At 30.8% G+C, this 16,248-nt stretch overlaps 2 protein-coding genes across 3 annotated transcripts; both read right to left on the bottom strand.

Moving 5' to 3' along the window:
* Window positions 1-4,191: 4,191 nt before the first annotated feature.
* On the bottom strand, window positions 4,192-5,549 carry LOC123210710 (dormancy-associated protein homolog 4-like). The gene is made up of 3 exons (XM_044629188.1): window positions 5,028-5,549; window positions 4,780-4,882; window positions 4,192-4,673 (listed from the first exon to the last, which is right to left on the bottom strand). Exons 1-3 carry the CDS (start codon window positions 5,290-5,292, stop codon window positions 4,646-4,648), a joined length of 396 nt encoding a protein of 131 aa, XP_044485123.1. The 5' UTR covers window positions 5,293-5,549; the 3' UTR covers window positions 4,192-4,645.
* A 4,628-nt stretch (window positions 5,550-10,177) lies between these two features.
* Window positions 10,178-13,113, bottom strand: LOC123212556 (chaperone protein DnaJ-like). 2 transcript variants are annotated; one of them, XM_044631732.1, is made up of 7 exons: window positions 12,932-13,113; window positions 12,680-12,788; window positions 12,094-12,187; window positions 11,871-11,944; window positions 11,727-11,783; window positions 10,916-11,161; window positions 10,178-10,665 (listed from the first exon to the last, which is right to left on the bottom strand). In XM_044631732.1, exons 2-7 carry the CDS (start codon window positions 12,782-12,784, stop codon window positions 10,591-10,593), a joined length of 651 nt encoding a protein of 216 aa, XP_044487667.1. In that variant the 5' UTR covers window positions 12,785-12,788; window positions 12,932-13,113; the 3' UTR covers window positions 10,178-10,590. The 2 variants fall into 2 exon arrangements, with proteins under 2 accessions (XP_044487667.1, XP_044487666.1); XM_044631731.1 differs by having other exon boundaries at window positions 12,911-13,113.
* Window positions 13,114-16,248: the final 3,135 nt, after the last annotated feature.

Here is a 16,248-nt window from a genome sequence, read left to right on the forward strand (position 1 = left end):
TTCATATTACCAAAATCAATTATATAATTTATTTCTCTAAGATTTTCCCCTTTATGTTAAGTTCTCTTCATTAGTTTTGTTTCATCTTTTGCAAATGTTTTAATACCAAAATTACAATCTTTAATAGTTATAGATAGGCCAAAACGTCTATTCCCACCCAAGGTTTACTAAAATGACAAAGCTTCATCCATTAAGTTTAAAAACCTAAAGTCTTACTTTTTTATAAAAATTCGATGTTTAGGTAAAAGATAAAAATGTCATTTAGTTAAAAGTATTTAAAAAACTTAACATTTTTCACATTTTCTCTCTTAGTTTAAAAATTTAACAATTTTTCTCACTCAAAGTTTAAAAAGTGACCACTTCCCCCTAAGGTTTCTTCTCGTCATTGGAAAATGTGAACTATCTCCGACCTCGTTCCCTCTCACTTCCAATCAGTCTCTTCCCAGGTCATCTTCGTTGGAGACGAAAACGACATGAGAGGGTGACAAGAGAGACCGAGAGGGAAAGAAAACATTGATGATCGAAAAGAAAATGATCGTCAGAGAGAAGGAAAAAAAAATCCTACAGAAAATGGTCACTTTTCAAATATTGGGTGAGAAAAAATTATTAGATTTTTAAATTAATGGAGAAAAATATGATAAATGATATTTTTACTCTTAACCATAATAATGAATTTTAACAGAAGAGTAAGTATTTGAGTTTTTTAAACTTGACAGATAAAACTTTATCATTTTACGAAACCTTGGGTGGGAATAAGTCTTTTGGCCTTATAAATATTTGTGTAAATTGTTGGTGGGCTAACATTTGTAAGACTTGAAAAAACTTTTAAGCCTTGACTTCAAAGGTGTTTTTATTTTTTAAGTTTTAGTGGGTTTTCAGAAGATTTGAAAATTATTTTGGTCTTGAAATTTATTTATCTTTCCGGACGGAAAAAATTAATTCAAAACGAAAATTATTTGCATCATGGCTTTGAAAATCCTAATCATGCAATTATGTCATAATAATTAAGATTTAAAGATGATTATTAGTAACAAAATTAGGAAAGCAAGATCATTTAGTTGGATTCTAATGTTATTAATTCAATCAGGTCAGGGCAAAATTCTAATTTACATGATGATGGTGATATGATCAAACTGAGAGTGAAGATACACATGTTTTGTGGGTCCCTAGCAAGAAGATCACCAGCAACACGATTTGGTTGACATGTGTATTTTCTTATGTGTCTTCCACTAGGCAATATCAATAAATTGTAGTGATTAGTTGGACCTCGGAAAATGATTTTAGATCCACGGATCCAAACATGATGAATGGCCCACCACATGATGAGTGAGTAAGGCACATTGATGTCATTGACTTAAGGTACTTGAGTCACTCACCATATGAATGGACACGGGGTGTTTGGGTGGTGGGAAAATTAGGAAGAAAACTACTGCAGAGTATAACTTCTATGAGTATGTGATATGCCAACTAGAATGTAGGCTCATGAATTTCCTCTTTTATTTTCAGCTAAATATTAAGAAATTGAACAAAAGTTCATTAAGAGAAAATATCAAATCATAAAACGTAATGAATCTTTTCTTATAAAGGATGTTTAGTTTGAATAATATTTTATTACAAAAATTATCTTAAAAATATATTACTTAAAAGATTATTGGATATAAATGAATATTATATTTGATAAAATTTAATAAAAATGAGTAAATATAAATAATAAAAATACTAATAAATTAATTTACTTAAATACTATTAGTTATAATTATTCTAAAATATTTTTTATATTACTTGTTATATTAATTAAAAATGAGATTATTTTAATCATAAAAATTAATAAATAAAAATATAATTATAATAAAATTAAGATTACCTTGATAATATTTTAATATTTAAGATGAAAATAGTAATAGAAGATTATTATGATTTTTTATTATTGACAAACCAAACAAGATAATATAAATAATAAAAAATATATTATCAAGATTATCTTTATTGACTGAAATCAAATAACCCCTTATATGAAATACATATTATAAGCAAAAAGTGCTTAAAATCTATGGCAAGAGAAATATTGAAAAATTTTGATAGCCATAAAAGAAGCAATAACAATATCTTCAAAAAAAAAAAAAGGTATGAAAAACTAAAATATATAAAAATTTAATTTTTGATTGATCAATCCACCAAAAAGTTTACAAAAACATAACTTATCATTAGGATAGATTTGAACCAAACTAGTTCAAAGTTAAGTTTAAACTCTATTCAAACGAGTTTGAAACGAATTAGTTTTAAACAAACCTGAGTGAGCTTGAGGCAATATTTTCAAACTTCGAGCTTGAGATTATATTTTTGTAAGCATTAATATGACCTAACCCATCACGATCAGGCTTAAATTTATGTCAACTATAATAGTAATATAAAGGATGTACGCGTATTTAATATAATTGGACAGGAAATGTCTTTCAAAACCTAGATGTTACGAAATTTCAAAAGTTTTTATAATTTCAATGTGAAAAAAATAAAATAAAATTTAAGTGAACTGAAAGATGAAAACGAAAACAAAGAGAAAAGTGAAAAAAATTTAAAACTGGTTTTCTCTACATGTTGATATAAAACCTCTTTTAAATATGTTTTCAAATTTTCAAAAAGGATATCTTTATTTGTTGTTTTTCTTTTACATCAATAGTGTTTCAATAAAATTATGTGTATATGTTTTTATTATATAATTTAAATAAATAAATAATAATATATCATTATATAATTAGATGATTTTAAATTAAAGATAAAATAATATTCAATTACATGATAATATATCATCTGTATACTCAAATTATATATTAAAACTATGTATATATAGTATTGCTTGTATGGACAAACTATAGCAACTGCTTGAGTTTTGATTTTGTTTGAGATTCATTCCCAATTTCTAATTACAATTTATGTGATACAGAAGATGTCGGAAATAAATGCAGAACAACTTTTTTTATTTTGGACACCTTTCATGTTCACCATTAATACATAAATGAGACGTGAAGCAAATATAAAAAATAATGAATATATAATTTAATATTTCTGCTTGGAAGGAATCGCAATTTGATTTTCTTCTCTAAATTGCTTACAATTAACTGATATCATTCAACTTGAACTTTTAGAGGCTTGAATTGTGATTTGCCTACAAGTGCCCACATGGATTTTTTTTTAGTAACCAGGGAATCCGGCTCAACTTGTCGAATCAATAAACCTTAGAGTATAGTAATCAGATTCACAACTATTACATCAGATTCGTCAGATATTCACCTTATATGATAGTTATTTGATCCCAAACTAATTGGTCTAAGTTTTTTTTTTTCACAAAAGAGTCTCCCTTCAATCATGTTATGAACTCTAACCTTTTACAAGTGGTCTTCAATCATGTTATGAACTTTAACCTTTCACAAGGGGTTTTTTGCTTTCACCACTCAAACTAGTTTACAGGGTCTATCCATATGGATTTTGTTCTCAACGTGTTTAAGATTTCCTTACTTTTCACATTTTTTTCTTAGATTAAGTTCTTTGCCAATGTCAAAAGGGCTAAAAAAATTTACAATGTTATTTTCATTTTTCTTGTTTGATTATTCAAACATTCATCAAAAGTAGCTTTATATGGTTATTGAGTTGGAATTGGATTTGTTCTCAATGAGTAAAGAATTTTAATAAGATTAGAACATATAATTTAGAGAAACATTTCATCACATTCAACAACAAAGGAGACAAAACCTAAATTACATATCTTGTCTTTGCCTATCTTTTTACCTTAAACTTTGCTTAAAGTTTAGTTTAACACTTAAGAAGAGTCCTATAAACCTTTTTGAAACACCCCCTTTTTTACTACCAAGCCCTTATTTTTTTTGCCCAAATTGTTTATATTGTTAATTTACAAAACCACATTTTTTATGCTCAAATTGTTTATATTATTAATTTACCTTTAAATAGTGATATATCGATACTCATCTAGTATATATTAAATGATTGAGTGATTTTGAATTAATGATATATTAATATTTAATTATATGATGATATATCATGTATGTTATGATGATATATCATGTATGTATTCAAAAGTAGTTACACTTAACATTATTTTTATTTTTATATTTTCAAAATGTTAATCACTTAAGTCCCATTTATATATATATACGTGGTGTTTTGAATAATTCTTGATTTGTAATAAGCTTCAGTATATTTCATTGAAAGAGGAATCAGGATACACAATCCATCTGTACAGAAAACTAAAACCGAATTGCAAACGGCCAGACCCAGCAACATTATATACAAAAGGGTCTTCATCGTTATCAACACAAAAGAAAACTAAAACTCCCAATTCAAAAGCAAAGTCTAAAATTAGAAAGCTAGATCTCCAACTATTCATTTCCTCTTTCTGAAACTCCTAGAAGCATCATTCATTGGTTCAGCTACCTAGCTTCTGCCATGGCCGATCCTCTGGCCCTCGAACCACTCTTATTAATTCATGTAGTTGCCATTATATATATATAGAGCTTAGGCTACATATTCATATAGATATATATTATATATAATTTCCACAAAGGTACTGTTAGGTATGTACATAGTATGTTGCTGCCGATTTTTTCTTGCAAAATCGCCATTTTAACTCTCCTCAACGATCCAAAGCACTTATCACGATCCTGTAACACACATCCACAAATTAATACTCGTTAAGAACATGAAATAATATTATACTTTTTCATAGATTATATTTGTTTGTCATTAATATAGTAAACGAGAAATAACCAATCTTCAACAGTCGGACTTCTAGGCTCAGCATCACGTTCTAATGCCTCTGGTGAGAATTTTCTTCTCGTAAATTTCTTGAAATCCCCGCCTGGTGTCCCGGCTGAACAAATGCACAACAAAACTGTAAATTAAAGAGAATACAAATCTAGAGATCTTCCGACTTTCATTTTAAATCCTTCGTGTTTCTTAGCAAACAAACAACAAATATTTCAAGTTGATGGTGAAAGAAGAGATGATTAACTTACGTGACAAAGGAGTTCTTGGGGTGAGAGGCCCAGCAGGAGACTCCGGAGTAGAACCAGGATCCAGGGATAAACTTCTGAAATCAGAGTTTCTTCTAAGAATCGTAATACTCCTTGTGACCGCAACATCAGCAGCTCCATTAACAACAGCTGGTGAATGAAGAGATCGTGTCCCGGAGAATGAATCGTACTTCCTTAGTTTGCCAAGCCCCGTCTCGGGTGCGGGCCCAGCAAGCGTTTCGTCCCAGAGCTTATGAAGAAAACCCATGATTTCAATATATGTATTAAAATTATTATTCTTTTCAGTTAGCTTCTCTGTGTAACAACCGATGATGGGCAGGTTTGGATTTTTGTTTTCTTGCGTTGGTCGATGGACCCAAACCGACTGTTACTTAGAGAGAAGGGAGCGAAACCTATAGAGAAGATAGATATGTGGGGATGTGAAGAGAGGGCTTACTTTCTTATTGTATATGTTCAGAAAATAATGGTGGTTTTAGGGTTTTTATAGAGAGAGATGATGAGGATGATGATAACGATAAAAGAGAGTTGAAAACCTGAATATAGTCATCGCAATGGCTCCGGCTAATATGGCTTTATTTTGAGCCATCAAAATAAATTAATTATTAATATATTTGATTTCAAATTAATCACTCTAATTATGGATTAATTAGGATAGCTTGGTGGGTCTGTCTATTTACTAAATAATTAATTTGTAGATGAGTTTTTTTAGAACAACAAATTATATAAAAAGGAAATGTGTGGATACAATTTCATTTTAATTTTAGTAATGTGATCTAAATGTACTTTTAGAAGTTACAAATTAAAATAAATTGAGTCGGGTTGATACTTAATAAATGTAATTATGTTAGCTAAACTCTGATAATGTTAAAATTACATTAAAAATTACTAATTTTTCGTCGATTTAATAATTTTCAACTTTGAAGAGTCATCATTGGAAACAAATATTGACTTGTAAGCCAAATTCAGGATTCGATTCTCTTGAAACCAAACCAAGAAGGATACCTAATTTTGGTTGAAAACTGAATTTTTTTATTGCATTACCAAAAATAATAATTTTAATATGCTACTTTCATATTAATGATAATTATAAAATATTTTCCACTAAAATTAAATGATATTATTTTTTTAGATAAATCAAATTTCAAATGGCTCTAGTGGGCTCAATCTCTATCTTTTGAATACAATTAGGGCATAAAATATGCATTGCTACTAGTAGCATAGCAGCAAATGAACAACACACTCTCCTGGAGCCAAGCCAGGTAATAGCAAAAAGAGCCAGCAGCTAGGGTTACTTACGGCAAGGTATGCTCAAGATTATAGGATAAAAAATAATGGAACTTAAATATGAAAAAAAATAAAAATGAGCTGGCCAAGTGGGCGGACAGGAAGACCCATATCCATTTTATCTAATTTTACACGTCAAATGGATAAGATTGAAAGTAAATCTAGATCTACCAACACTTTGGAACTCAACTAAACTGTTTGGAGTTGGACCCATCAAGAGTTGGAAGAAGAAATTCAAACCAACCGATAAGAGTTCATGCTTTATCACTTGACCAATCAAAGTCTTCTCCACCTACTTAGGACAAGATATAAGATTTTATGTTCTACCAACAAAATATGAATTTGGCGTATCTCATACTTTTACGTAGAAAATTTAATACATAAATAATATATTATTAGTATTTGAAATGTTTGGAAAGGAAAGTTTAATTGATGGGGATGTTTTTATTTATTTATTCATTTAAGGGTTGAACATAAACTAATATAAGCTTCCTTTTTTATTTTCCCCCCTTAATTTTACTAGTTTGATCTCTTTCACATATGCTAGACATTCACCAATTATGTTGAGTTATGGGAATCACATATAATTCTTTTTAATTTATTATATTAATTAAATGATTGGAAAAGATATAACTTACCTTTAAAGGCGGTTTATAGAGGAAGGATACCTTGTTTATAAGAGTAGAAAAATTGATTTGTAAGGGGAGGTCATATCCTACGTCTACAACGACAACCCTCTTATTTTAATTTCAATTGTTATGAACCCACATGCTAGAAAAAAAAAAAAATCATCAAAGACCAAGTTGTCAAATAACCAGTAATTTCTTGTTTAGTTGTGGTGTCTCATTTTCTTATTCAAAAAGTCATGCATGAGAGGGCCTTGATTTCATCAACATTCTTGTCTTCTTATTTCTCTTCTCTTTCAATGACTTGTGACTTGAAGCTGCCTAGATTACGAAATGGAAGTTTAATGGCCATCTATTTAAAGTTGAAATTAAACCCTTGAAAGTTAGCAATAATAGACCGATTTGAATATGTCAAATTGCTTTGGGATTTTGAGTTCAACATCAAGGCACAGTGACCGCAATTGGGCTAGCTTTATTGAATCTTGGACTTTTCAATTGTTAAAAAAGATGGTTCAATTTATTTAATTTCTTTAAGTAGCCTAAAAATTAGTTTGAGTGACAAAATAAAATATTTTAAATATAAGAGAATTTGAATTCAAATTTCTTTTAATAATATATCAAAATCAAACTTTTGATTTACCTGGTTGTGGAGTCAATCATTAAACCCAAAGTTTGACTCACTCAGATAAGGTTTCGCATTATATTAAAAAAAAAAAAAAAAAAAACATAATCTTGCCCCAAATTACCATAACATTGAAGTTATTGATGTGTCACTTAACTCAAAACATTTACTCTTGCATTGTAAAATTCTAATTAATTGTAAAATATAATAATGTAATAGTTAGTTAGTGTTCAATTAAGTAGATATTGTGAATTTTAAATCTTTGAACTTGTATACAAATCACATAATTGCATAACAACCCAAGTCCAATCTAAAATCTTGGTTCTACTCTAATGAAGTATAAATATTTGCTTTTGAGCTTTCTCCAAAACGTGTTTACTTGATTGCAAAAGCCAAATCTTACAAACTGAATCCAACCCTAATCGCTTGTCATATGAAATGAGACTTAACTAATTGAATTTCTCTTTTTGGGCTTTAAGTTGAACAGAAATGGTATGAAAATGTGGAGGTAGCATGCTCTAGAGACCCTCAAATGATCCAAAAGATTAAAGACAAAGAAAATTTTAAAACAATTTGTATAATTAATGGTTAAATAAATAATTTTAATTATTTTATAATAAAAATAAATTTATTTGGATGATAATATATATTTTAAATTGTTTGATAAGGTTTTGGGTTTAAATCTTAATAATGAATTTTTTTTTGTTAACGTTATAATTAATTAGATCAAATTCAAAGTTAAATCTATTCAATCACTAAAAAATAGTTTAAATCAAATCAGTTTAATTCAATTTAACTTTCAAAATAATTTTTTAAAAAATAATTTTTATTTTTATTTTTTAACATGTGACAATTCAATTGACTGACTAGGCCAATTTTTAAAATCATTATTAGACTAGACGACACTCAAATTTTTCACTATGGGAAAACTAAAATAAATTGTAATGCAATCTCTTTCCAAGTGGAAGATTTGAAAGGGCAATCATATGATTTACCTTTTATTTGTTAAATTATTCTTCTAATATCAACTTCTTTGTCAAATCTCTACTTGTTACCTCAATTTTCTCCCCTCCCACACGCTATATTGGGTAAGCACAGAACATTATGAAGACTTATGTCTAATTATTTAAACCCTAAAATCTATAAATTTCCATCACTTCCCATATTGCAAGGATGGGGGTCCTATGCTTGTGTAGTAAGGTTGGAACTTTTGATAACAAGATATTTTCCATTGTTGTTTTAATAATCGAATATGTTATGGTATTTTAATACTTTAAATTCCCCTCTTTCAAAAAATATTTCAAGTACAAAATCCATATGAAATTTATCATACTTTTCTATTATCACATCGATGTGTTGCAATATTTACTATTTAATATTTCTTTTTTATATCTTAATAAATGTGCAATTAGTATTATGGTGTATACAAACCAAAACGAGTCAGAACACCTTTTGAATCGAAAGGAAATTTAATATCAAATTAATGATGAACTTGATCATACTTTAAAAGATTGAAAATCATCATAAAAATGTTGGGTAGACAATATAATATATGAAAATCTTTATGTTGATATCATATATCTCAAATATTCTTTAGAAATTATCATAAGCTCAAGGATAAGATAGTATATTGCATAGTTTATCTTGGCAACTTGAAACAAAAGCTGGATTCAAGGGCAACAACTTCTAGAAATGATCATTTAGTTTAAAACAAGTGGGCTATTTTATTATTAATCCCTTGATCTTTTTCTTCTCTCAATGAATTCTTTAATCCCCATGCTTGTGTCCAACTTGTGAGACATTGATGGGTGATGGAGAATATGTGGAGAAAAAAAAGGCCACCAAAAGGCATTTATAAAGTTGCAATGCCAATAGGACCTACTTCCTTTTTATTTTTTTTGATAAAGAACCTTATCTGAATTAGTATATTATTTTAAAATTGATTAACTATATCAAATAAGTAAAATTTTAAATCTATTAACAATCCTATAATTATTAGATCAAATAAATAAAAAATCTTATCTTAATTTACCAATCAGCCCTTGGGGGCATGGGCACCTACTTCTTTCACTAAACTTTTCTTTTTTTCTTCTCATTAAAACCAAAAAGCCATGATGGATGGGGTAATTCAACTCTTTAGTTTACCTTTCATCATCATGCTTAAAAGCAGGCACTTGAGCCTTTTAGTGACTCCTGTGCCCAGATCTTTCAATACAGCTGACCCCGTGGCTTAGACCCCATTTGGCCACCCGCCACCCAATCAATACCGCCACAGGCCTTGTAGCTTCTTGATATTTGACCTCTCTGAGAGTCACTTTTGGTGTCTCTGTAGCTAGCTGGCTAAGGCCGGTCCCTTTTCATCTACATTGTTCCCCCAAGGTGGGACCTATGGCTTATTAATGGTAAATTTTGACTAGGAATTGAAGCCACAAACAGACGCTGAACGGGGTCAATTATTTACCTAAATATCATGTTGATTGATGGCAACTAATACCCTTTCTAGCCTGTCAAAACTTATCCTCAATGTCAATGGAACCACAAAAAGGTTTAGAATTCTGAATGTAATGATATCACAGTGAACCATTTTGTACGCACAAAAATATATAAAAACTTATTGTAGGATAACTTTGGAGAGTTTAAATGAAAATATAAACGGCAGGAAAACTTAGCTAAATTATCAAACGTTTGATAAGCTCTTACAATCATCAGCTTCCTATTGAGCTAAACCCTCAAGCAAGAGAACCATGGCACACAAATTATGGTGTTTATAGCTTTGCTTCAGTATCCATGGTGTTCTGGGTCCTCCATGCAATGATTCAAGCTTTCTCCAACCGTAAGTCTGCATTGGTCATGAAGACTTCCATCGCTTCACCTTGTGTGACATTAAGTTAATATGCTAAGTTTGGCCCAAATGTTGGGGTTGAATTATAAAGCAGAAATAGTTGAATGATCGTGGAAGGAGAGATTATAGCCAGACGAAACATGATTTTTTTCTTTTTTGCTGTGTCATTGGCTACTGCCGCTGCCTCCTGGAATTCCTCTTCCTACTCCCTTCCCCTTCATGAAATTTTGCCGGAGCTCCACCAGTCTATGTAACATTCAAAGATTTGTATCAATTAAAAGACAACAACTAAATATAATTCTCAAATCTAATACAGTCGTATTCCAGAAACCAAATTGACCAAAACCATAGCACTCTGCTGGAAAAACACTAATTTGGCAAGAACAAAACAATGGCTCTGCCCAAGGACTAATCTAATCTATGGTCATGCCGAGAGTTTAAACTGTTAAGGAAGATGCCTGACAACAGCAACAATGAATGAAACATAGTTACTTACCCCAAAACAGAAACTCTGAAAATGAGCATTGAAACTACAAGAGCCCTCTGCATTTGTCTTCCCAGAAGTCATTTCTGATGAACTGCGCTTGTTTGAGTTTGAACCATCATTGTAAGATACATACATCGACGAAGAAGTAGAACATGAACTAGAATCCTGACGGCTAGAACGGAAAGCCTCAACGTCCCCTTGAAACATCTCTTCAAACAACTCCTGCAATTCCTCAAAACTCTCTTCCCCCTTTTCCTGCCAATCATGCATTATACCCATCACCAAACAATGTTGCACAATAACCTATAAAACCTCATTGGCTGAAATAACATGTACCTACTAATAAACTACTCAAGCTTCGTAATCAAACTAATTAAAATTGCTCGAAGCTTAAGCTAGATTTGATTCATGGATCAATTATTCAATGCTTCCAAAGCACAACTTTTCTGGGGGTCCACAAAGTCTTTGATACTTTTATATTCGTCAAATCTAGATAGACCACAAAACCTCAGGATTGATTGGCCAAAACCGAAAAAGGGCCCATCAAAAACAGACTTCCAGAGATTGCCACACAGAGTATCATGCCACCATAAAGGCAAAAGGTCTTTGAGCCTAATAAAAAATTAGCCAATATTGGACTTGTGACTAAGGAGCCCATTTGCAATCAAATTAAAAAGAAATCTTTATACCATGATTCTTTAACCAACCAACTAAAAGTAAAAAACCATAAATAAAGCTAGAAAAAAAGCCACATCTATTACCTAGGATTTTCCAATGCCAACCTGTAAATTTTACTCACAAGAAAGCATAAGAGACTTACACTAGTCTTTGTTTGGCTCATCATGCAAGCCATTTCATTCAAGAAATCACCCATTCCCTGCATGAAAAAATCTCAATAAGTTGATTATGCTTTTGATTCTCACAAAAAGAACCCCAAGGCCTTATGGGTATGAATGTAACATACATTTTGATCATCGTCATCATCACTGTCATACACACCTACGTCATACAGAAACCTCTTGTTGGCGTCAGATAAAACTGTACATAAAACAGCATCTCGTAAATTTAATAATTATCCATTATTATAACATGAAGTCTTGAAATGGTCAATTTTTTCGCTTATTCTATAATGCAAATTGCATAAAATACTAAACCAGTATTACAAAAATGGAATTTGGTAAAGTTACCAGAATAGGCTTGTTGAATTCCCTGAAATTTCTTCTTGGCTTCCTCAACAAACTTTGAATTTCCCGTAGCTGAACAGCGATCTGGGTGCCATTTCTATATTCCAGAAAAACAAAACAAATTTTCTCACTACAAATTCAAGAGAACTTTCCCAGGAAAATTTGATTTCCAGGGGAAAAAGATGTAATCTTCCAATTCAATTTTTGTTACTTTTTAACAGGGTAGCAAGAGCACAGAAACTTAGAGGAATTGTTCGAAGGAAAAGGACCCAATTGGTCAAATAGTATGAAGGTCATGAAGAAAGACCAAATCAAAAGGAGAAAGAATGAATTATAAGAAGTGATTTTCCAATTGATCAAATAGTACTAAAACAAAACTTAGCAAGCCGGATCATGACCAAATACATACCAAATTTGGCCTTTTGAAGAGTTCATTGCATTGTTTAAGACCATGCAGACACAAATGCCAGATCAAAAGTAGAGATTTTTATAAATTGTTTAAGATTTTGAAGAACAACCCACTTGATTGAAAAGTTAAGAAAACCAAAACCAAAACCTTAACAGTTGAAGAAAAGATGTTAACTCTAACCAGTGCAAGTTTCTTATAGGCATTCCTCAGCTCTGTTGCCGTGCATTCTTTATTCAATCCCAAAACTGCATAAAAGTCATTGCTTTTTTCTTCTCCATTAGCCATTTTTCTTTAACACCAATCAACCAACCAACCAAACAAGACTCAAACTTTCTCCTTTTCAAGTCGACAAATTACAAAACCAAACACAACCCATAAAACAAAATCCAAAATCAATCAAACACAACACACCTGTATCTAAAAACAACACACCTTATAGAATTACAAAGCCTACATCGTCATCAAACTCAACATCAAATGGTTAAGTTGTGTTGGAGAGAAAAGAGAGAACAGAAATATTTTTTCTTTATTGTTTCCCTCTGTTTCTCTCCCAGGTAAAAACAAGCGTAAACGCAAGAAGCCTCCAGAAGACATAAAACTGGAGACTATGTTATATAAAAGAGCTTCTAATATTACAAGTAAAGTAAATTACTTAGAAAAGAGTCATAAGTTAAACGAGGGGGATGACAAGGTTGAGAATGGACGGTGGAGATTGAATGTAAGTGGTAGATATTTTGTTAGATTGTGTGTCCAGAAGGTTCTGTACTGTCAACTGCTTATTGTTCGATGGCACTATTATCTTTTGGATCCTTTTTATTTAGGTTTTAATTGCATTTTTCTCAGCTCTGTACGGAGATTATATATGGTGTGATTGTTTAATGTATTTGATTATGAATGTCAAACTCTGTGTACATTATTAGATCAACAAATTCCACTGCATTTCTCAGCCTAATCTACCGGCCCAAGATAAGCCCTAATCTTCAACCCTGAAATATTTTACTTTAAATCTTTATGATTGAGCAAGCCAACCAAATTTATGTATATTTTATAGCTGTGTTCATTTGCATCCAACATGATTTGCTTATTGTACATTCTAGAATTAATAAATATTATTGCCTAATTACATCAACTTTTACCCCCTTGGATCCAGAAAAAAGCATTTTAATATAATTTTGTTGTTGTATAATCAAAGAATTAAGAATAAGTGAGGAACAAATAATCTAAAAAGTTTTATTTGTGTTAAAAGTCTCGATATGATTAAAATTTTAACTTCAAAAAACCGTAGTTTCAGCTTTTTAGGATTATTTTCACCTAACGGTAATTTCCTTATCGAAAAAGGATTTTGATTATACTATTTTTTGTTATTTTATTTTTTTAAATTTATCATTTTACTTGAACATAACATTTATATCATTAGATTGTATTTGTATCTTTTCAAAACTTTTTAAAATGTAATTTTTTAAAATTTAATTTTATGAAAAATTATTAATTTTTTAAATTAAGCAGAGAAAATAATATCAATTTTATATTTTTTAATATTACTAATTAAATGACATTTTTACTCTTAATTTTAACAGAGAATATTAATTGAAGTTAGATGACTCGTGAGTATTTGAGTTTTTAAAATTTTGCCTGTAAGAGTAAACTTTGATTTGGAATAAGTCTTTTGTACGTAATAAAATTATGTATACATATTTTTTAGTATATAAAAGAGTACATATATAACATATTATCATGTGATTGAGTAATTTTAAATTAATGATAAAATAAAATTTAATCATATGATAATAAACTTTGTATATATTCATTTATATACTCAAAAATATATCCGTATGACTGTGCTTATTATTAAACATGCCAATGAATGAGGGGGAGCACAAGGCAAAACTTTGAAAATAAGGCAACACATGCACATGAGACAATACAAGTATTGGCTAGAAGTGTTTTCTGGAAACAGGATATTGTATAATATACATTTCCAGTGTTTGGTCGTCTTCTATCATATTTTTTCATTTGTGGCCTCCACTCAATTCCTTCACCGTACACACCACCTTCTATTGCTTCTGATAGAACAGTTTGAGTGTTGCTTTGAGCTTAAAGTTGATAGACTTTTATAGGGTCGTAGATAAGACTCAAGTTGGGATCTCCAAAAACTTTTTTAAAAAGAAAATGGAAAATGACCTAAGATAGGATATTGATTAACTACATATAACTAGTCTATTTTAATGAAAAGACATTGCATATGAACAATATCTTATGTGAAATTTCTGGTTTTGAATCCAGAAGATATATAACTACCTACAACTTGAAAAACTGATCTTTTTAACTTCTTGTATAAAAAGAAATGGAAAAAATAGGTATGATTCTAGCATGTTGGCAATTTGCAGAGAAAATAGACAACTGTCAAATGGGTTGATAGGCTTTCTGATTGAGATTAACTTACAATTTGGAGAGTCCTTTTCACTTTCACTTTAGAAACTAAACATTTTATGAGACTTTGATGCAGATTTTACTCATAAACAGAATAGATTTTATTCTTTGCTTGTCAAAAATGTGTAAGCAAAATGTAGTAGTCAAGTGTGAAATGTTAATAAATAAATATATCCAAATGCCCCCCAAAGATGAACCTGGCACCAGCCAATATTTCAAGTGGGATTTGTCATTAAAATGATTTGACAGAGTCATATGTTACAGTTGAAATTTATTTTTAAAAAAGTTAGTCAAATTCTAGCGTTAAGTTCAATGTCTTGCTTTCAATGGCCAACTTATGTGGCTGACCTTGAGACCTTGAGTTTTCATCCATGAATTTTTTTGCAATTCGTATGTATCAAAGTCAACAATAAGTTTTATATAAACAGAAGATTCACTAAACATTAAAGATTTCAAATGGAATCAAAGAACGCATAGCGAGAGTTACTACCAGATCACTAAAGATGGCGTTAGAGCTTGGAAATTTATCAGCTCGTCAACTGCTCCAGATTGTGCCAAGGCCTTTCCTATGGAGGAAGCTATACTCATCCCTGAATTTAGAAAGAAATATTGGATCAAAACTGTTTTACCAGAAAAAAATGAGGTTCTGAGAATGAGGCTCAGCAATGTTGGAAGCATCAGAACTGAAGCTTCCACCCAGAAACTCTGCATAAATATTTGCACCTCTTCAGTGTCACTTTATTGGAGAAAATTCATGACCTCATGATGGGGAAGAAGACCTCTCACAAAACCAATCCATTGTGATACTGCTCAGTTGCAAAATCTTGTCTCAACTTAACTTGAAACCCACAAAAAAAGGCCTTTGGAGATTAACAGACATCAGGGCCTTTTTCATCTATAAGAATACTTACCGGAATAGCCATTATTGCTGCATCTTGATCTTGACATTAGCTTCTTGTGTCTCTTTGGAGACTGGAACATAGAAGATTTCAAGGCGTTGTGGTTTTCTCATAAGCTGCACATGACATGGAAGAAGCAACAAGCCAATTATAAATGGGAGAGCGTAGAGATTAGTTATTATTCATGAATCAATTGAAATGATGTGAATACAAAGCAAAAAATCCATACTGAGAGAGGTATGTGATAGGTACCTGGTATGCTCAGCCAGCTCCCCTGGGTTAATCGTTGGCCAGGACCTCCCTGTGCAGGTGTATGCTCACTCGCACTACAGAGACTTCCTCCTGAAGCAACCAGTTCCAGCAAGCCAGAATCTCACAAGACCAATCCACAATTTACTGTGTAATCCAGTTAATAATTTA

Source organism: Mangifera indica, chromosome 3, assembly GCF_011075055.1.
Source record: "Mangifera indica cultivar Alphonso chromosome 3, CATAS_Mindica_2.1, whole genome shotgun sequence".
Taxonomy (NCBI): Eukaryota; Viridiplantae; Streptophyta; class Magnoliopsida; order Sapindales; family Anacardiaceae; genus Mangifera; species Mangifera indica.